Source organism: Toxotes jaculatrix, chromosome 6, assembly GCF_017976425.1.
Source record: "Toxotes jaculatrix isolate fToxJac2 chromosome 6, fToxJac2.pri, whole genome shotgun sequence".
NCBI classification, from domain to species: Eukaryota; Metazoa; Chordata; class Actinopteri; family Toxotidae; genus Toxotes; species Toxotes jaculatrix.
Genome location: NC_054399.1, coordinates 3232561 through 3254134, shown reverse-complemented (window position 1 = coordinate 3254134; position 21574 = coordinate 3232561). Strand labels below are relative to the sequence as shown.

The 21574-nt window shown below is 43.1% G+C and overlaps 2 protein-coding genes across 3 annotated transcripts; one reads left to right on the top strand and one right to left on the bottom strand.

The window, feature by feature from the left end:
- The first annotated feature begins 392 nt into the window (after window positions 1–392).
- Window positions 393–6959, top strand: fbxl5 (F-box and leucine-rich repeat protein 5). The gene is made up of 11 exons (XM_041040287.1): window positions 393–524; window positions 1251–1466; window positions 2272–2367; window positions 2543–2738; window positions 3209–3394; window positions 3532–3657; window positions 3979–4133; window positions 4255–4337; window positions 4530–5264; window positions 5764–5912; window positions 6370–6959. Exons 1-11 carry the CDS (start codon window positions 441–443, stop codon window positions 6444–6446), a joined length of 2103 nt encoding a protein of 700 aa, XP_040896221.1. The 5' UTR covers window positions 393–440; the 3' UTR covers window positions 6447–6959.
- A 536-nt stretch (window positions 6960–7495) lies between these two features.
- Window positions 7496–21279, bottom strand: cc2d2a (coiled-coil and C2 domain containing 2A). Of its 2 annotated transcripts, XM_041040285.1 has the most exons (39): window positions 21089–21279; window positions 20870–20951; window positions 20439–20492; window positions 20168–20248; window positions 19915–20047; window positions 19512–19603; window positions 19263–19364; window positions 19101–19181; window positions 18810–19016; window positions 18355–18517; window positions 18131–18267; window positions 17904–18035; window positions 16396–16605; window positions 16147–16253; window positions 15887–16027; window positions 15606–15762; window positions 15148–15422; window positions 14683–14860; window positions 14435–14588; window positions 14111–14258; window positions 13822–13960; window positions 13502–13705; window positions 13298–13390; window positions 13116–13207; window positions 11446–11613; window positions 11297–11354; window positions 11093–11202; window positions 10619–10715; window positions 10441–10527; window positions 10139–10315; window positions 9867–9881; window positions 9563–9766; window positions 9383–9472; window positions 9179–9292; window positions 8845–8979; window positions 8604–8726; window positions 8460–8518; window positions 8177–8354; window positions 7496–8030 (listed from the first exon to the last, which is right to left on the bottom strand). In XM_041040285.1, exons 3-39 carry the CDS (start codon window positions 20442–20444, stop codon window positions 7845–7847), a joined length of 4833 nt encoding a protein of 1610 aa, XP_040896219.1. In that variant the 5' UTR covers window positions 20445–20492; window positions 20870–20951; window positions 21089–21279; the 3' UTR covers window positions 7496–7844. The 2 variants fall into 2 exon arrangements, with proteins under 2 accessions (XP_040896219.1, XP_040896220.1); XM_041040286.1 differs by lacking the exon at window positions 9867–9881.
- Between the last annotated feature and the right edge of the window lie 295 nt (window positions 21280–21574).

The window sequence follows — 21574 nt, the reverse complement described above, 5'->3', positions numbered from 1 at the left end:
ACACAGAGCTTTACTTTATTTGAATGATTTTCAGACTAATGGCTAATAATAGGCGGGCAGGAACTTGTGAAAACAATGTTCAGTGTGCTCTTGGAAGTTAATTCACAAAACAACCAACGATTTTAACTGCAATTTAGAATAATATTGAAAAGAAAACCAATAAATAAATTAAGAAGATAATAAATGAGTGAAACATGGTTAGTAGAAATTTAAATTTGAAGTTATATCAATTTGAAAAGTCTACTTGAGTTGCTGTGAAAGGTCTACAACCTTCTATCGATACACTGATCCCAGATCTGTACCTACACTGTTGGCCTCGGACAAATTAGCCAACATTTATAACTTGTGGTCACGTGAGCCGCTCGCACACGCCTCCTTGTTTGATTGTATCGCAGACTGAGAGACTGTGAGCAGATGACGCACTGAGCCCCAGTGTGAAGATGGCTCCCTTTCCGGACGAGGTGGATGTTTTCACTGGCCCGCACTGGCGAATGAAGCAGCTGGTGGGCTTATACTGCGAAAAGGTGTGTGGAAAATGGCAGTCATTAATTTGGGGGTATCACAATGGAATATATGACGGTGTGTGACCAACGGACGAGTGTCCGCCAGTTAGCACGCTAGCTAGCTTGTGTGTATAGCAGTCAGGATTGAGTCAGCCGAAGCGGATTCAGTTAACGGATGGCTGTCTCACGACCACATTGGGACCATTTCGTAGATTATACGGATGTGAAATTAGCGCTACTTAGAGGTGTTTACTTAGCCAGCGCTTTTGGGCACGTATTGGGTTGCTCTTATTAAACTTTGAGTAACCCATCCTCTATCCAAGCTAAGGCTCGCTAACTATATTAGCTGCCTTCACTAACTTGCAGGATAAGCTTGTTATGCAACCTGCTTTAAATATCACAACGCAGTTTCTAATGTTCCCATAAAGGGTATTACAGCTATAACATAGAGAATTTCCGCGCAGTCAATTAAAATTCCGCTCGTGAGACGTGTCACGTAAACCCATTTAGCTTCACCAGCCAATGCAGGGCGGGTGTGATAACGTAATTTAGGTTTGTTAGTTTACCTCCGCTGCCGTAATGTTACCACAGCAGTCGCTTTTTGGGTTTACGTAGGAATGATCATTTATTGTAATACAGTGCCATCAACATAAGTGCTATTGATTATATTTCTCACACGGTTACAAATACACAAACGATGTAACATTTTATAACAAATGGCTGACCGTTTTCGTTTGTTTTTCACAGCTGTCGAAAACCAACTTCTCCAACAACAATGATTTCCGCTCATTTCTCCAGTCACTGTGCGCCACCTTCAAGGAGTTCAAGATGCACGAACAAATTGAGAATGAGTACATTATCGGCCTGTTGCAACAGCGCTGCTGCACTGTGTACAATGTGCACTCTGACAACAAACTCTCGGAGATGTTGTCCCTCTTTGAAAAGGGGCTGCACAGCGTTAAGGTAAACATGCATCGATTTATTAAAGAGTAGGTTATCATCATGGCTTTACACTGCACTTCTTGAACCCCAGACTTTACGTATAGGGAAATCATAATTCTGCAGAGCTCAGCCAATACTCGTTGCTCAATGGTGGGTTAACACACTGTCATTAGAATAACTATTATGTTAGCCACACAAAGACAGCAGCAACAACAATAACATCAGAATTGGTATTTTTCATGTACACAGGTTAATTGTAAAGACAGGAAATTATACTCTAAATGCATGATCATTTATATCAAAGCTGTTTGACAAATTGTAGCGTCCAGTTACATAAAAAAGTAGGTTGAACTGTATAATAGAGGGAGGGTTGTTTTTGTGATCTGCTTAATAGGAGACAAGACTTATTGTTCTCTCTCAAGCCATGGGTAATCCAAAAAAATGGGCTCTCCAGAATGATGCAATTGTGTAAATCTTAACTTCCGCCCTGCCCCAGTCAGTTTGTTACACAGAAAAGAACATTTTCAGCTTTGGACTGAGATCCTGCATTCTGTCCAAAGGAAAATGATGTTTCTCCTGAGATAAATAGTTCTGTGCTGAGGTTTTTTTTTAATAGTTGGATGACCTTATATTGACTTTTCCTCAGTTGTCATAGAGATTTTCTCAGAATATTAATGAGCTAGTGCAAAATGTGGGTGGCACATATTTTGTAATTAAGTTAATAAAAGACTGAAACACGGGGTGTTGTAGATGGGATTGTAAAGGTGTCTCAGCCGCCATGTTCTTTAAGGGATTCCATGTATTAATAACTGTTATGTGTTTTTAGAGTGAATATGAGCAGCTTAACTATGCCCAGCAGCTGAAGGAGAGACTAGAAGCTTTCACACAGGACTTTCTTCCCCACATGAAGGAAGAAGAAGAGGTATAAGATGTTCAGACTTCTTTATGTTTTTAATATAAACACCTTTTAATGAGCAATTTCACAAAGAATGGGTAAGACTAAATTGTGTTCAAACACAAAAAAAAAAACGAATGCATGGAAACTTGTTTAAAAATGTGTTTGTTCACACCCGGTAAACTAAGGAGATTCTTTGCAGGTGTTTCAGCCTATGCTTATGGAGTACTTCACCTATGAGGAGCTCAAGGACATCAAGAAACAGGTGATAGCACAGCACTGCAGCCAACAGCAATGGGACTGTGCCGCTGAGGTGCTGAAGGGCTTCAGCTTGTGGAGCCAGGCGGAGGAGCTGCAGAAAGCCTTTAAATATGCTGATCACGAGAAGACAGATTATGGTTAGTGAGCATATTCACAAATGTTTACAACTCCTTTTTTTTCAAGCTGGTAGTCATCAGGGTCATGAAGAAATTTTTAAATGTTTCTCATACCTGATTTGAGGTTCATGCGTATGCGAGCCAACATATCACCAGTGTTCATTACATTACTGTGTCAAGTTGAGTTCCAGTGCTCAGTACTGGTTTCAGCCAGTTAACGAATGTCTTGTTCTCTCTGTACAGTCTTCAAATGAATGTACATAGGAAGGTTTGTCTGAATAATACTAGCAATGTTGTGGCTCGTGCTTTTCCTACTGTAAAATGTCTTCCTTCAAAAAGTCCAATGTGTAAGCAGTACAGTGTTTAACTATTTAAGTCAGTAGCTTCATGAAAGGGCTAATTGTATTGGAAGTGGATGACATCTGTAAAAGGTGCATTTCATAATTGTGGTATTTGAGTAACAAGCGAAGCTTTTTTGTCCTCTCCCTCAGAACTGGAAAAGAAAAAGGATTCTTCAGCCCACATCTCTCAGCTCCCTACAGAAATTATGCTGAGGCTGTTCCATTATTTGGGCCCTGAAGATCTGTGTCGCTGCAGTCAGGTGTGCAGCTCCTGGTCAGAGCTAGCTAAGACTGGCTCTCTGTGGAGGCACCTCTACCCTGTGCGCTGGGCCAGAGGTAGGCTGCTCAAAGCTGGTGATTACACTAAGGACTAACATATTGATCACTTAGCTTCATTTTTCCTGCAATTTAGAATCCCATTCATGTGGTGGTGGCGGCGCACGGCTGATAAATGTTTTGTGTCTTTAATGTAGGTGATTATTACAATGGCCCACCCGGGGATCTTGACCAGGAGCCAGATGATGAGTGGGTGAAGAGTCGGCAGAATGAGGGTCGGGCATATCAGGAATGGGATGAGGATGCTGATGTTGATGAGTCTGGTGAGGTTTTGTGTTCACACCTATGTTACTGACTAAATCATTTAAAAAAAAAAAAAAAAAAAGTCATTCCACATATGCTAACACGCTGTTGTGGTGAAACCAGTCGCCTTTATTCACCTTTGATGAGTTAGCACCAAAGTCAGAAAGGCACTGCCTCTATACTCAGGTTGCACTCTGGCATACAGGCAGTAAACAGACCTGCAGCATAGTGACTGGCAATGCCCAGTAGCCCATTCTATTAAGGTAATGATTAAAATAAATAAATAATTAAATAAGTTTAGTTAATCATGTCATCCATGCTATGGTTCCTTGTCTTGTCAGATGTGTCGGGCCGCACAGTGGGTTTCCTGGCAATTAGCACTGCTCAGCGAGAAAAGAGGCTTCTGAATGGGATTATCCAGAACCTTCTGCCAGCTGTGGGTCCGTCTGTCAAGTCCATTGTTCTGGCATACAGTTCTACAGTCTCAAGTAAAATGGTATGTAGTGCAGAATCTTTACTTTTACACCGTGATCGCCCAGCACCTGATGATGAAACTTGCTAGACAACTAAACCATCTTATGAAAATGAATGTTGACTGTAGTTTTGTTGTTTTTCAGGTCCGTCAAATTCTCAGTTTCTGCCCCAATATTACTCATCTGGATCTGACCCAGACTGATGTTACAGATTTTGCATTTGACAGGTAAACATCAAAACTCATTACAGAGGTAACAGAGTGATTTTTGGTTATGCACAGAGGCCTTTGCATCATTGACAAGTTTTTGCACTACATCCACTAAGTTTCTTAGTTCTAAATTTGCTTAGGGCCAAACTTTTTATGTACAGGAAACTCAGTACTCACCACAGTGTTCCTTCCTTCTATCCTCTCTTACAGCTGGTCATCTCTTGGAGCTTGTCTCTCTCTGGAGCACCTGGATTTGTCGGGGTGTGAGAAAATCACTGATCACACCCTGAAGAAACTGTCCTTTGGGCTGGGCGATCTCACGTCTTCCACCTGCGTTGACCAGCGTTTGGACCGGCGAGCCAAGCTCCTTAAAAGCTCTCCAGTGCCCATCACATTCATGGATGAGAGAAACCTGCATCCAGCGGGGCGGAAGCGGCAGGCCTTCATTTTCAAGCATGGGACTGGTCGTTGGGGCACTGCTTGCACGCCCACGCGAGTGTGGGTACTGGACTCCTCAGACCTTGCTGATATTGAAGATGCGGCTGAGTGGAGCCGTCGTGGTGGGATGTCTCTTCCTGATGCAGAAAGCTTTGTTGAGACGCAGCTTGTGGGAGGCTCCTGCTGTTGCAGGAGGAGCAGGAGGCGCGGGCTCAGGACTGGCTCAGATGCCTCCTATTTACATCAGCAGTACGCCATGTCTGGGGAAATGTTCTGTGGTCACTCGACCTGCTGCACCAGTGACATGGCCCTCAGGACTTTTGGTGGGCCACAGTGCGAGTCAGGCACCATCCCAAACAGCACTGCAGAATTTCGGACTAAGTGCTCCTCCTTTGGGGGCCTGCAGTGTCTGGAGCATGAGAACAGGACTGACCCGTCAGAGGCAAAACGCTCTCTGAGATTTCTCAGCCTCTCTGGATGTTATCAAGTCACTGATTTGGGCTTGAGGTAAACATCACGCATTGCTGTTTTTCAAACAAACTAAAAAAAACAACAACATGATACTTGAAATTGCATAATTTTCCAAACTAATGTGGGTTTACATCAGTTCATCTGAAGGTTAGCATTTTCAGAAACCAATGCGATGCAGCGAGATGATGAGTCATCTGTGATCAGCTGTAAAATGCCAAATCTTGTCAGATTGCATTGATGCGGTTTCAAAGAAACATTTTAGTGGCAAGTGTAGTTCATGTCATTGCCAGCTGAAAAAACAGAAGATGGTGTAATAACTTGTGAGAGTGAAAGCACTGACACTTAAATTTGGAAACTTGGGTAAGATCCAGTGTGAGTGTTCTTCACAAGGATTTCACTAGATTTGCTATAGTCAACAGTACTGCCCCTCTTAGGCTAAGACTGGATTATCAGTGCTCATCTAGATGTTCCCACTGTTGGTATGCACATTGTTGTACAATTTAATGAGGTTTCGTTGCACTGCGTTTTGTTTCAGGGCTCTGTCCCAGCGTGGGGGACTTCCTGTCCTGGAGCATCTCAACCTGTCTGGCTGCCTCTTCATCACTGAGGTGGGGCTGCAGGAGCTGGTGTCAGCCTGTCCTTCTCTCAATGATGAACACTTCTATTACTGCGACAACATCAACGGTAACACAAGTGAAACTGTCAGGGGTCTGTTTTTTTTTTTTCCTCCGAAACACAAAATCATACACGCTCATGATCTAATAAGATGTTCGGAGAAAGACCTGTGTTAACGTTTAACTGTATATGAAGATGTGATTGTGAGTAGAAGTGATTTGTGAGTGGACCTGTTACACTGTGTGGCAACTGTAACAAACATTACTAACCCCACTCGCATAGCATGTGTCCTAGTGTAAGTAACGGGTGCTGCTGGGGTGGAAGGTAAGTAGGCGTTACAGTAGCCGGTATGATGCCTCCAGTATTCCCTGTCTGAACTTTATGTACCCAGTTGTGTGCTTTACATTTATATCAAAATATAAAAAAAATATTAGAATGTTGTGGATATGAGGCTGTGTGTGAGCTTTTAATCTTGTTCTATGGCATGCAGTTCAGTAGCTGACCACTGTGTGGTGTTTGTCTCCAGGTCCTCACGCAGAGACGGCCAGCGGCTGCCAGAACCTGCAGTGTGGCTTCAGAGCCTGCTGTCGCTCTGGAGAGTGACCCTGCCGAGCAGCGCTCTCCTAAAAATGTCACGTCTGCTTTTTATTGCACTTTATCCTGGGAATACCATTTGCTGTATTTTGCATCACTCAAAAAAATATTTCTGGATGAAACTGTAATTTTGCTCCTGTTATTTCCATTTCCATCTATATTAAATGGAAACAAACCTTTAGAAAAGGAAAAAACGTGAAGATGTGATTAAGGATTTGAAACGTCTGCAAATGTACTTCCTGTTTCCTGTTTCGGTTTTGAAAAAGTAAAAACTAGAGAAACATGAACACTACGTACTTAGTGTTTTTTGTAGTTAAACTAAGTTTCTTTTTTCACTAAAACTATACTGATTTGTGTAAGTCTGCTTCTCCCCTCGTTCAGTTGACCCATTTATAATCAGCATAGTGTTAACCGACCGACTGCAGCGTCAAAGTGTTGTTTTAACTTTTCTGTTTTTACCTTAAACAAGCTTTGTCATTTAATGGAGAGGGTGATGTGGAAAATTAAACAGGAGTGAACGGATCACTGTCTCCCCTTTGAGTGATTCTGACTGTTGTGAACAGTTGTCATGATGATGTACACACATGTGGGATAATTATCTGTGATAATTAAAACGTTAGGCTGACGAGGTCTCTGCAGCAGCTCTTACTGCCTGTGACATACTCGGATTAGAGATCTGGTATTTATTAAACTGTGTGAGACCTCTCTGGATTGCTGAATTTCAAACAGAAGAATTAAGCCTGGTCGATGGATGCCATCAATGAGTAATACAGTAATAACTCAAATAATTTATTACTATTTTTTAAAATCACAGATTGGACTAAAGGCGTCAGCGTCAGCGTCTTAGTCCTTTTAACTCATGAGCAAACTATGTCTCGCAGGCTGGCTGCGTCTTGGTGAGACTCTTAAAGCCATGAGCTGAAAAGTCAACCGCAGTAACTTTAACTTTCTGATCGCTCTGCAGCAGGATGACCAAAAGTCCTGCATGTTCTATTGGAAATGTTAATAAACAGAACAATACGACAACAATAATAAAGTTATTTTAATTCTTGTGTAAACACAAAATTTGCAAATGTGACATAGTTTCGCAAAATATTTATGTTGGGAGCATTTCAAGAACCCAGCATACTGAGTTATCAGTTAACCATATACATGTATATACAGCTATATTTATATAAATCTGTTCCTCCATGTATATGAACACATGCCATAGCCTCAAATGGCTCCTCTCTAACAGAAAGGGGGATTTGATGTGTCGATATTAAACTCATTACTAAATATTAAAATTTACCTGACAGACCCTTTCACACATGTGATGTACTGCACAGTCATCTGCAAACATGCGAGTAGTGTCATCAGCTTTATTAAGGCTGAAGTTCACAGAGAGATAAATGAGTGTCTCTTGTATCATGTGCGGATAAGTGAGGCCAGGTACACCCACACAGATAGGACGTTGTTGGGGTAGGGGTGCACGTACACAGCCAGGGCAAACTCCAGATTGGATGCCTGAATGTTGTGAACTCCAGTGCTGTACACTGCCTCTATGATGGGCCGAATCTCGGAGAACGGCAGATGCAGGGGGAATCCTGAAATCTAAAAAGAAACATATGCCTATTTGTGGTAATTTATGATATGAATTTGTCCAAGTGAGATCAAATAATTGATGACTGATGACTGACTATATCATATAGTGACTCAGTGTAGTAGCTGTTTTAGAGTCGCGTCCATTTCAGACTTACCCTGTTGTCTCCCAGCAGGCTCTGCAACTCGTGGCGGTGCCCCTCAGCCACGTCCCGCCCACTGCTCAGCTCCAGTTTGGGCAGGAATTGTTTCAGGGTGGTGGTGCAGTAGCGGTTCCAGCGGGTTGGATGGCGAGGGCGCCACTCCATGATCTTCTCCTTCAGGATCTTCTCAATTCTGTGGAGAGTGAGATGTGTTTTGTCTTGTGTGTAATTGTAGAAAAAAAAAAAAAATCAACACGACATGGTGTTAGAAGTAACTGAGTCAGCTGCCACAACTTGCCTGTCCTGAAGCTCTGCTGCTGCTGATTTGTCTATGCGTCGATATACCAGCTCCTCTGGCTAAAGACAATTAGATTTAGTACAAACATGGATGACGTTACCAGAAAACCTATAATAAGACTGTACAGAAATGCTGAACACTCACCTGTACACTAGACAGCCCAGGGTGGGAGAAGGACCGGGAGAAAAAGGGTTTCCACAAATTGGCTTTTGTGATGTCAAAACTTATCCTCATTGGTGAGGTGTACTGTTGAACATTTAACCACACCTAAACAAGCCACAGAGAATTAACTGATTTGCTTCAAACAACAGGAAATGATTAAGACTGAAACGTCAACATGTGAACAGTTCATTTAACGGCGTGTAGCTGCTCTCCCCTCACTCACATTGTCAGCATTGACCAGGCAGCCAACAGTCTGCAGTGGGCAGAAGGTGTCGTACTGGCCGTAGTACTGACCACTGCTGGGATTCCAGATCAGGTAGCGGCTCTGCTCAAAGGTCAGGACATAAGCTGTGGGTCCCTGGGAAATAAAAAGATCAGTGCTGCTTAGTGCTGCTGCTGCTGCTGAAGGCCTCAGACGCTCCCCATTATTTTTATATACATGTCCACACCTGATAATCACTTTTAATCTCACTGACTAATGAAAAAGTGGGGAAAAAAGTAAAGCTCTGCTCCATGTAGGGGAAAATCTCCACGTTTTACAAATAAATGTTACCCACTTCTGGTATCGCAGTGCCAATCATCAGCCAGGCTTTCTTGCCCATAGAGAGAAAGTAGTTGCACAACAGTACAGCATGTTCTTCTTCATCTCCTGCCAGGAGGGTGAGGAATTGCTATAAACAAGAGAAGGAAACACAAGCTTCTGTTAGTTGAGCACTTCCCTCCTCTTACAGTAACAATGTCTCAGAGAGAGTTTCACTCACATCACAGGTGCTCCACAGGTCACAGGCACCAGAAAAGGAAACTCTGTCTGGCAGAGACGGGATGAGCGAGACGAATCGTGCGACCAGCGTCTGTGTGGGGACAGAGAGAGCACATCCAAATAAATAAGGAACACAGGCAACTGTGCAGCCTCTTTCTAAACTCAGTTCAATCAGACTGACCGTGGCTTCCAGAGGGTTATTAGGGAATACGTCTAGTAACTCTTGTGGGGGGTTGAGCGGTCGAATGTAACGCGTGATGAAGACCGTCTTCCCGTTGAGGTCTATGACGGTGGTAATGCAGGGCCGGTCCGGATATCCCTGTGCTGCTTCCCTCTCAAATTTCTCTGAAGCCTGCAGTAAACGCTCATCCTCCTGGCTGTCAAACTGAGCGAGATGAACTCAGGTCAGCACTTTGTACATGAATTAATATGCCTTTAGAATGATGTGGTCATGAATCAGATGAAGTGTTCTAATGGACTTTTACCTTCACTTCCTTTATCTAGTACATGCAGCAGAGCAAAATCAAGTAAATGGCACAAAAGGACGACAAACATAAGAGAAAATTAATACACTGATGTAAAAACCTATCAGGGCAAACATGTACACTTACATGAAATTAAGTGGATGTGAACATATATGCAAAAATATAAAAAAGAAACTTCTCTAAACACAAAAATGAACTGGGACACACTAGCTCTCAGTGATGCAGAACAGGAACTAAAAAGCAGAACCTATCCATCCTGAGACAGGACTTACCTTCTCCCTGATAGACTCCCCAGGCACCAGCTGAGGTTCGATGGTGATGAACAGTGTGATGAATGTTCCCTCGCTCAGGCTCCGCAAAATATCATAACCACCACTGGTGCCGTGGCTCTGCTCCTTACTGTACCCCAGCAGAACTGCTGGTGTATTCACCTTGAATGTTCCATCAATCTGCCGGATGGAATTAAAAAAAAAAAAAAAAAACCATCAGTCAGCAGTCGAGGCAGGCAGGCAGTGTGTGCTTTTCTGTAAATACACACAACATCTGTTAACAAATACACAGTAAGGACTCTCACCCTGGACTGAGAATAAATGGTGCTGAAGGGAATCTTGACGGAGCCTAACCAGTGTTTCTCCATCCGTATTGATTTACCTTTGTCATTCTGAAAAACAAATCGCTGCAGTCAGAGGAACATGTGCTCACTGCGAGCGAGATGAGAGACAGGTCACAGGAGGTCGCAGTGTTTTACTCACCGCTCCAGTCTCATAAACCACCTCATCAAATATGTTGATGAAGACTTCATCTTTGACTGACTGCAAGCCAGCGGTGCTGTAGTCACCGTTTGGGGCGCTGAAGAAGAAGAAGAAGGTCAGTTTACAAATCAGACAGTTTATTAGAATTTATTCACTGAATTAAGTGCATATACTGTAACTACAGTGTGTGGGAATGCAGTAGATAAAGCAGGTCTTGGTATTGGCACATAGTGACCATGAAACACTGACGTCCTCCATTCATTTTTTTTTTTCTGGGATAATTCTCAGTGGAATATTTCACAGCGTGGTAACAGGTCCTGAATGTTGTCACCAGAGAATGTTTATGACGTAGTGACTAAGAGTTGGGAGCTATTAAATCAGCGAGATATACACATAACAAGCCACCGGACGTACTGACGCTGTCCTGAACCAACATGTCACGAGACACAGGTCATGAAACACACTGTTGTTCACCTAAATGGCAGCTGCAGCTCCTCGTTCCAGCAGGGGTTCGGTCCATCTGCCGTGGTTGTTTGAAGCACTGTGCGCTGGAAGGAAACCTCCACAAATGGCCTCACTTGTACCTACATCACACGAAACACACACACAAAAGATCACATGAACCATGCAGACGGCACACTGCTGGCAGCTCTGCAGGAAGGCTGAGGTGTGTGGTACCTGGCTGAGGAGCCAGTCACTGCCCTCGATGGCGTTCTGAGGCGACTGTCCCCGTTTACTGAAATAAAAGCACAGTGAAATAAGGAAAATGAGGATTCTCATTCTGGTGTAAAGTATTCTGAATTTAACCGGGTGCACTGAACACTCACTTGGTCTGAGGTCTGCGGATGGGGATGTCATAAGCCCGAATGATGTTGATCAGCAGTTTGATGTCTCCATCGGACAGATTCTGAGCCGTCACCTTCTTTCTTTCTTTCCTCTGAGGTTTCAGCGGCCGTTTGGGTTCAGCCAGCTTGAAAAGGTTGATTCCCAGAATCCTGATTGTCACAACAAACGCCTCGTATCAGTCGTTCATACAAACTGGCATCAGACTGAATGTCAGTGAGTATTTATTTATCGATCACAAATATTTTCCATCGAAAGTGTGGGATGGGATTATTACCACCGGCAGTGCTCAGTCCCTCCAGGCGTCTGCGATTTTATAATCACAATACTGATGTGTAGAATGTTTATCTCAACATGTCATTCACACGTGACCTTTGATGGCACAGTGAGAAATGTCAAACTGGACCAGTAAGGTGAAAACTGGTTCATACTGTGCTGCTTAACATGTAACTACTGTCTACAATTCATCTTCTGCAAATTCCTAAAAGGACTGAATACTACAAAGGGTCGACTGTCACTACTGCACCGGTACTCAGGGTTCGAACTAAATGGAGGAAGCAGAGACACAGAGGGTGGGAGAGAAAGAAAGAAACTCTAAGCACATACCCAGAACCTGCACCACTGTTAAAAACGCATAGCAGAAGAACAGCAGAAAAAAAATTATAACACTCACTGCAAATAATGAATAAAATGTGCAAAGTAACACTCGACAGCGTGGCCGGCATTGACGTACATTATTATGAATAAATCTGCTCAAACGCCATCAAAGACTTAAATCATTTTCATTTATCACGTCCACATGTTGTGAGGCCTGCTCTAAAACAGCACCTTGAACAGTTCCAGAGAACAGTGTTACTCAGCCAGGGGAATGCACTGCTGAGCTCAAGATCAAATAGACTGAAGCTGCATCAGGCCAAGAAACATACGTCCATCGGCCTGTGATTTATTTGGGCCATGTCACTCCTTCTGATCGGTTCATCGGTTCATGCTGACTTGTGTTCAAGGTAGTTATTGAACCTTTTCCTCTTATATGGAGGCAACTGGACTTGAGCTTCCAGTTCCTGATTATGTTTCACACCTCATCCAGAACGTTTCTTCAGAGCTAACTGAAGGGAGAGTCCCGGGTATTTAACTTGTGGCGTCATTAGAGTTGTTGTGGTCACATGTGAAGGCCATCATGTGAGTTGTTAGGGTCACATGAGTCATAGGATGAACGGGTGTTAAGCTGCCGGGGGAGGGATCTCAGGACTGCATTGTAAGTGGTTGATAAGTGTCATAGACCAACTTCTCTGTTCAGCATCTCACATGTGACCTCTCAAACTGTTAATGACCCCAAAAGAGGTTAAATACTTGGGAATCCTCATCTATCAGTTACAACTGAAGAAGAATTTTGTTTGAGAAGTGAAGCGTCTTCAAGGACATCAAGCAAGTCCACTTGTCTCTGTCCACCACTCAGAAATACACAAATCATAAATTATAAAATATAGAAAGCCTTAGTGTTAGAACTAGTATCTAGGGGACTGAGAAGAAAGGCAGATCCTGACTGTAACACGTAACATGCGAGATGCAAACATAAAAGTAATGCCAGCTGTGAAAGATGGGAGTTAAAAGTGAGACTATTTATTCAGTTAATAATTCCTGTGGGAGTATTTACCCAATGCTTGGTATCTCCTCTTCAATCACCAAGTCAGACAGGAGGTAGTGATGCTTGGCAAGCAGAAATCTGTTGATGACTGATTCTCGGATCTGTGGGAAAATGTCAAAATAAGCTACACTTGGTACGATCCCGTGCTAAATACCGGGGTAAAAACGTTTACATCATACGTGTCTGCTCACCTTCTGAAGGTATTTGGCAACTAAAGCTCTGTGTGAATCCAGATGTTCTTTGGTGTCAATTATCTCTCCTTCTTTCAGTCTCTTCTCATAATCCTGAAATAATTTTAACCAAAGGAAAAATAATTGCACCCATACAGAGCTAATACATCCTCATTTTGCCATATCTATAATAATCTACAACATATAAACATTTAGAGGGCTGACCTGGAACACCTTATAAGTGACCTCCCTCTCCAGAGCAGGAACATATTTGTAATTTCGAAACTCTGCAACTTCTTGGTTCCTGAGCCTGAGCAGGCGAAATCTTCTGGACCTCTCAAACTCTTCATCCGTCACAAAGTTAAACTCCTCCTGGAGCTGTTCAAGACGGAAGTACTCTGGAGTTGTCACCTCTCCACTTCTGGCCACCTGGTGAACCACAGACACAAAGAAAGAATGTTTTTGTTACAGAAATAAGAAACGTGGAGGTGTCCTGGGTTGTTGAGACTTCCTCCTTATGTACAGTTCTGTATTCTGGTACCCACTTTCAGCAGATGCATGATGGAGGCATTTTTTGGATCGTTGGGGTCCAGTCGTGACTGTGTTGCCCACTCCCCAATTTTTTTCATGTCGTAGAGTCCTGATGCCCCAATATATGTGACAGCATCGAGACGGCCCAAGCCACTGAAACACAGAGACAGAAAGTGATTGTTACAGAAAGACAAAGAGTCTTTGTGGAGTTTGCATAAATAGTTTCAGACTAACTCATCCAGGATTTGTAGTTCCTGGGCCAAAGAAAGCAAAACCAATGGTAGTATCTTTAAGTGATACTACCTGTGTATGCCGCCAGGTTGTTGAGACACAGGAGGGGCGAGTGGTACATCATCCTCCCCAACTCCCCAAGAAACACAGCACGACAGTTTACCAGAGGTCAGCAGGGTCTGTTTGTTACTGCCATCAGCTTCGAAAGAGAGGGGGACATCTGACGAGGCGTACAGAGAGCACGAGAGACAGATGAGAGACAGGAGGACAGGGACCGACTGATAATTGAAATGACAAGTTGGTGTGTTACTGAAATATAAGGTATTCATGGAGTGGGACTGCCTTTTTGAGTGACAGTGTTTGAGATCTGGGTTGGTGTCGACTGAGGACATTTACCACTTCCAACTCCCTCGTGGTCAAACATGACTCTCTGGTTGCTGCTAAACTCAAATTCCTCAAGAGGGACGGTTCCCGTCAAGACCGAGGGCTGTGGTACGGGGACGAACACTTGAGCCAGCAGGAAACATGACGATCCAATCTCCTCAAACACCTGCCCATAAACAGCACACACATGCGGGAACGGTGAGAAAACAAACCTGTAGCCATCTATCTACAGCAGCACACTTAATATGTCTGTACTCTACCTGTAAATTGATACTTTGGGGACAGTTAACAATCTTGAGATTGAAAATCTGACCAAAGTGGACCCTGAAATCAGCGTTCAGGGAGCGGCTGTCAGTTCGGGAAACCTCTTTGTCATTGTATAGGATCTTGATGAAAAGCGAGCGTCGTGCAACGTCCTCTCTTCGAGCTACTTCGGCCCTAGAACCAGGAGAAAACAAAAGTGATGAAAAACATCCACAGTACAGTACAGTACAGTAAGAGTGTTATCATTTTACTTTTCACAAAACCACGGAAAAATCTGCCAGGGTGAGAGAGAATTTCTCTAGTTACAAACACAAATGAAGCTGTTTCACAATCGCCTTCATTCAAGTTGCGGTATCTCGAAGTATGCAGATTTATCTGCTGTATTTCAGCATGCTCTCTAATCTGAATTAAAGTTCAAATCTTTTGTAAGAAACAGATTTTCCCGATGCTTTTGCTCAGACCTGGGGCAGAGTTCACTGGCCGTGATGTTTCCAGATGCAGACAGCTCAGGGATCAGGAGGGGCTCTCCTGGTTTCCTGCGTATCCTGGAGGCTTTTTCTCTGACTTGCTGCTCGATAGAGTCAAAGTCTGGGTTCTTAGGAGGCTCTGGCTTTGGGGGGGCTTCGTCAACGGGTCCCTCTGATTCGCTCAACTCCCTTTCTTCATCTTCATCGTCTTCTGTGTCGTCCTGTGCCTGGCCCTTCTTCTTCTTTTTTCTCCTCTTTTTTTTGGCTTTCTGAGAACATACTGTGTGTATCAGTATATGTTTATATATACACAAAATATGCAAGGCTATCCTGATCCTGAACTTCATTTATTTATTTTCCCAGAAGCTAATGACGCTAATTAACATATTCTATTTGTTCAGGTGTAAGAAACCGACTAAGCTAAGCTACATAAATAGTCAATAGGTAGGCACCTGTTTTCTTCTCAGGAGCTTCCACTCCTCCAGCTGTTTCTTGTACTCGGCCAGCTTTCTCTGGTAGTCGTCCTCGCTCTCAGCCTCCAATTCCACAACCTCTGCCGAGATTTCATCTTCATACTCCCGCTCGTCTGATGCCCGGTCTACATTCTCTCTGGAGCAATTGTAGACAACACAGCACATTAGTGAAAGGGAAACGAGAATGTGTAGAACACTTGAAAAAGATAACAGACACATTAGTCAGTAAACATTTGTTAGGGGAAAAATGACAGATTTACTTCCTGAGGTAGAGCTTGTAAGGCGTGTTGGTGAACTTCTGAAACTCTCGCAGGGCCTTGATCTCCTTCCAAACTTTCACTATGTTCTTCAGCAGTGTCCGGTCTTTCTCCTGCTCCGTGTCTCGCAGCTGTCGGGTATTTCTATGATATCCAGGGGGGCAAACATACAGCAGAAATTTGGATTGTCATAGTGAAAAGGGTGCTGTGCATGCTTCCAGGTTGAACAGGACTTGAGTGGGAGACAATCTAGGAAAACTCACCGAACCTCCAGACTGTACTCAGATATCCTCTGCTGCATGGTCTGAGAGAGGCTCTGCCCGCCATGGATCTCAAGCATGTTGCGCAGTGCTCTCCTCAATCCATTCAACTGCAGCACACAGGATACACAAAACACTCCACACACTGTGTGTATATGCCCTCTGAGTAATACAAACATTTGACATACCTGAATACAGTTTCACAGTGATCATGGCTTTGCTATGCAGACGCAGTCAGCTGGTGGAGCTTACCTTGTCAGTCAGGTGCCCTGTGAGGTTATTGTGCTGCCTGGTGAGGTACTGATCATACAGCTGAGCAAGAGAGGCCCCCAGGACGTGTTCGCGACTGAAGAGTGGGTGATGGGAGAAGATTAGCCCAGAGACATCAACATCAAGTTGGTAGTCTCCTTCAGGATCCACTGTACCCGCAATGTATAGATTTGCATACTTGGACTTCAGTGCCTGGGGGATTGAATAACATTACCCATCATGCAACGTTCTGAAAATAATGATCACTGAGAAATACATTCAGCGCCTCTGCTTTGCTTTGCGTGTGTCTAAGTATGAGTGCAAGCTTAAAGGAAGCGTGAAATGGTTGGCATGATTAATAACACCATCAGGGAGTGATGTCATGAAAAGTCATGCATGACAACGATGTGCCATAAACACCCAAATGAACTACAACGAACGCTCTGTTTTCTGGATGATCACATATGACAGCTGTGCCTGTCTCCTGATTAAAAAAAAAAAAAAAAAAAAGAAAATACATCTTTGATGATACTGAGGGGATCCGTTCTTGTTTCCCACTCAGACACTCCCAGCCAGTGACCCAGATCTGAATCCTGCTTTGGATCTGTGTGACCTGCATTGTTAGTTCATTCAAAGTTGACATGTGTTATATTTTGGCTCTACTGTCAGTCTCACCACCGTCAAATCTGAGATTAATAAATAATGTCCAGAGTTTATCTGCTTCTCGTTATGATACAGATGGACAGTGTAATCTAACCATCCTTTATGAATCACAGGATAAGTTAATCAGTGGTAACCCAGGAGATGTTTAATACATCTCTGTTTTTATTTTTCATTGATTAGTTCATCAGGCATAGCAGATTTACAGTTTTAAATTGCAAACATATGATGGTTCCAAACAAAACACATGACTGTACCTGGCTCTACTGTCATTTTTTATTTGATAGTAAGCTGAGTAGTTTTGGGATTTGGAGAGTTGGTCAAATAAAACAAGCAATTTGAGTGCATCTCTGGGGACTGTAGGAAACTGTAATGGACATTTTCACAGGTTTTTGACATTTTAAAGATCAAAAAAATCATCAAGAAATCCAGAAAATAATCAGCAGATTAACAGATAAAGAAAATACTCTTGTTTCTAAGAACCAAAGTAATGAGTATAGGGAACGCTCGCTCTCCTTCAAAGGTAACATTACAGCTTGTATTAGTTTGAATGCCCACAATGCTCAGTTGGAGTTTTGATGTAGCTGTATACTGTCTGCAGAGATGATATCACAGATGTGTCAGCCTCCACCTCTACTCTCTTCCCTGATAACAAACGCCCCCCTGCTCCTTTGTACCAAATGCCAAACTGCCCTTTTGCTTTTTTTTTTTTTCAAAATGGCAAAGGGGTTAGAGAACACTCAAATGTGAAGGCGCCACAACACTTTCAGTGTATCAGTGTGCACAGCGCTTCAGATGTGGCAAATAAATAGGGTGATCGAAGTGAGAGTCACGGTGTGCATGTGTCTGACCTTCCTGTATACGGTCTGCAGCGCAGGGTCCAGGTCCTCCTCCATGTGGAAGAGAGGGGGTCTTGTGGATGATTCTTTTATGGGGTCAGGCAGAGCTATGATCCTGCCATCATCTCCAAACCACTTCTTTCCCTTAACAAATAATAATAACAAAAAGACATATTTCAGAGAGTTCCTGGAAGGTTCAGTGACATTGTTGAGCTGTCTGGCACGTTGCTTGAGGTTACCTCTTCCATTTTCAAAATGCGGTTCTCCAGAATGTTCTCATTGGTCAGGGATACAGGGGGCCTCTCCCCTACATACAGACCCTCGTCCTCTAGATAACGAGGCTTCATGTTTTCAGGCAGCTTAATGGAGGTTGGAACTGTGATGAGAAATAAAAGCAGTTAAAACATTTAAAAATCAGACATTATCCTGAACAGAATACTAAAGCTGATAATACAGTATTTACCTGGTCGAAAACTTGGTGTAAAGAGAAGCTCACTTCCTCTCTCTCTCTGAATAAGTTTCTGGTACCCAACATACTCTGCTTTCCTCACTTCCAGGAAGTCTTGGGACGATTGTTCAATGACGAATAAATCCTCTTCGTCTCGTACAAGAGGAGCTTCTTCACTCTAAGGCGGGACAAAGAATATGAGGCATTTGGAACCTGGTTGTCTCTTATTCAACTGCAGCTACAAATTCATGTGGAAATAATAATAATACACACATAGAGTTACATACAGTTTAAACAGAGTTTTAAAGTAATTTCTCACTTAATGCATATAAATGTACTTTGTGCTGAGCTTTAACGTATTTTGTAAAATTGCAGTTTTTATGTTGTTGACACAATATATTAGAAACAGTCACATAACTGGAAAGGTTTACCCTACATGAGACTGTCTTACAGTATTGTTGGTGTCTTACCTGGTCTTCGTTTTCATCTTCATCTGCTTCACCATCTTCTTGCTCTTCAGCTTCATTTCCCCCTTCTTCGTCTCCGTCCTCCTCAGATTTTCTTTTCTGTTTCTGTCTTTTCCTGCTAATCCTCTCTGTCCTATCTTGTGGATCTGGCTCAAAGTTGAACGTAAAGAAGTTGTATGCCTCCTCAGCAGTCGGTAGGCCTGTTTCTGCCTTTATTTGAAAAGAACAAATAAATAACTAAAACAATACAAATGATTTGTACATAAAGGACTGAATCCTTTTTTTAACCCTCACTCGTCTTGCTGCTTCTCGGAACTTGACCCTAGTTCCGAGGTCCAAAGGGACATCCTGTCTTCCGGCTCTGTCGGGATCAACCTGTAAAACACAAAGTTAAACCTCCATTGCCGGATTTTACTACAGGAGAACAGTCATGGTTAGACCGGGGTAGATGCTCACCTCTCTGTCAAATCTTGTTACAGTGTCTCTGTCTCTGAGGCTCTGTAGGCGACTGGCTGGCTCAAGAGCAGCCTCCTCCAGCTGAAGGCTCTCACCTTTAGCCTGGAATACGAGAGGCCATCCATTATGCATCAACACTTATCAGCAGGAATTGGCAATTAAACATTTTTATTGCACAAGTGGATTTTGAAATTCTTATTCAAACACGAAAGTTGGTTTGTGTTGAAAAAAAAAGGAAATTGGCTTTACTCTGGCTGCTCTCAGCTTCTCTTCCAAGCGTCGCTTCAAAAAATCGTCCAAATTGTGAGAGCTGGCAGTGTGTTGAACTCTTGAGGACAGACCTAGAACACATAAGCATGTCATGCAACAACAATTAAATGCATTACTCAGTATTGTATAGTGCCAGTTATCACCTTTCAGCACACAGACTGAATCATCTCTGTCTTATACCAACTGTTGGCACTGAGTCAGCTTCTCAGACCTTTTTTTACTTATTCTTCAACAAGATATTTCCAGATTTAAACACCTGTTTTGTTATTGTTGTTATGTTGAAATGAAACTGAAACATATCCATGCTCTTCAAAATAAAGGATCAAAAAGGTCCAGAAGTTATAAAAGGTGAGGCAAATTTAATAAGGACATGGACACCAACCTCTCTGAGAACCAGTTGGAGGTCTGGACAAAACCACTGGGTCAGCTGATCCCTCATCTTCACTGTGGGGCTGAATGGTGGATATCTCTTCAACATCATCATGGGAGTCCTGGGCTGAAGACTGCTCAAGCAGCTTTATATTTATAGCAAGAAATGGAGGAGTGATTAATACTTTTCCTGTTAGAGCTGATAAGTGGGTATAATTAAAAGAATCTGGGAACGAGAAATGAGAGGGTGCCAGAGGAAGATGTACCCTTTTCTTCCGCCGCTGCCTCTGAGCCCTTAACGTGCGTTTCAGTGTCTCTCCTGGATCTTCCTCGCTGCCTTCAGGTTCCTGTTGCAGCGCAAGCATGCAGTTAGGGCAAAAAGTATCAGCAACCTGCACCTGCATCCACACTGTTATTTTACACACTAAAGCTGAAAGAGGGTTCAGTGGCAGGAGAAAGACAGAAGAGAGGTTGTGTTGGGCAGCCAGCAGCACACAGGAGGGCAACTACAGGCTACAGCTACAAGCACACACCAACCTTCATTATGGTTTGTCGTTTCTCCTCACTCAACTTGGTGGACGGAACCAGTGCCTATTGAGTACAATTACATTTGCTAAAGCGTTAGCAGCTCTCTTATCTGTGTTCCTGTGCGTTTCTGACTTTGAGTGTGTATGAAGTGAGAAGCTCCTATAAGAATCTTTTTATTGTCATTGCAGAATACAGGTTGTACAGTGCAACCAGATTTTGTTTAGACTCTGTGAGGTGCTCAGAAAAAAAAAGAAAGAAAGTACAGTCAAAATATAAATATAAATGAGAGGGCACCAGGGATCAGAATTTACATGTGGTAGATGTACATATGAATCTTGCAATATATACAGATATGGCTGTGGTGAATGTACACATATTTACAGTTTTGTGCAAGTTGCCATCAGTTTATCTTTAACAGCATCCATGTAGGTTAACTTTACCTGAACGTCGTCCTCATTTTTGTTTTTGGCCAAAGTGTCTTGCAAAGCTCGCCCCTTCTTTCGCAGTTTTTCCCGGATGTCACTAGAACAGAGAGAGAGAGGCGGTCATTTTGAAGCAGAGCTAACGTCAGGCTAACTCAGAAAGCTAAAGGTGGCATTTCGGAGACGTGTAGCCACATTAGAGTCGTTTACCAAAGAAACCGAGGCATGAACAAGTACCTTGAGGAGGCCAGGGCGACGACGATAGCTCTTTTTACAGCGATTAGCTGGTGCTTCAAGCAGCCTGACTGTGTCCACTGTTGTTGTGGTCTTCTCTGTATTATAACCGGCTAACTTTGTGCAGTGTTTACATCCCTGCGCTCGTATCGCTTGTGCCCAAGTTAACAAATTTTCCCAAGCGAGATATTTCCTCTCAGTTCCGCCGCCGTTATCGCTGCCTAGTAACGAGATAAACTACTTCTCGACCTACCTTGCAAATGAGCGCCGGTGAGAACAAACCCGCTTTCAGCCGTCTTGGATTTCCGTTCGTCCGACGGACTGTCAATCAAACATTTTAGTGACGCAATGAACCCTTCGCTACGGAGTCCGAGAAGCTCCAGCAGCTGTTTTTGCCAATTCCCGCATTTATACTGCTCTGATTTGACTGATTTTATTTTATTTTAATATCTTCTCACACGTATTTCAGTTTAGCACTCCTCTAAATGA

Bases quoted from the DNA above. Each gene is read 5' to 3' on its own strand.
- fbxl5 (XM_041040287.1), top strand. From the start codon at position 441: ATGGCTCCCTTTCCGGACGAGGTGGATGTTTTCACTGGCCCGCACTGG. The intron at 3,395-3,531 runs GTAGGCTGCTCA...TCTTTAATGTAG, and splicing joins CCCTGTGCGCTGGGCCAGAG to GTGATTATTACAATGGCCCA. The intron at 4,134-4,254 runs GTATGTAGTGCA...GTTGTTTTTCAG, and splicing joins CTACAGTCTCAAGTAAAATG to GTCCGTCAAATTCTCAGTTT.
- cc2d2a (XM_041040285.1), bottom strand. The intron at 11,203-11,296 runs GTACCACACACC...CGTGTGATGTAG, and splicing joins GTGACTGGCTCCTCAGCCAG to GTACAAGTGAGGCCATTTGT. The intron at 8,727-8,844 runs GTGAGTGAGGGG...TGGCTTGTTTAG, and splicing joins GCCTGGTCAATGCTGACAAT to GTGTGGTTAAATGTTCAACA.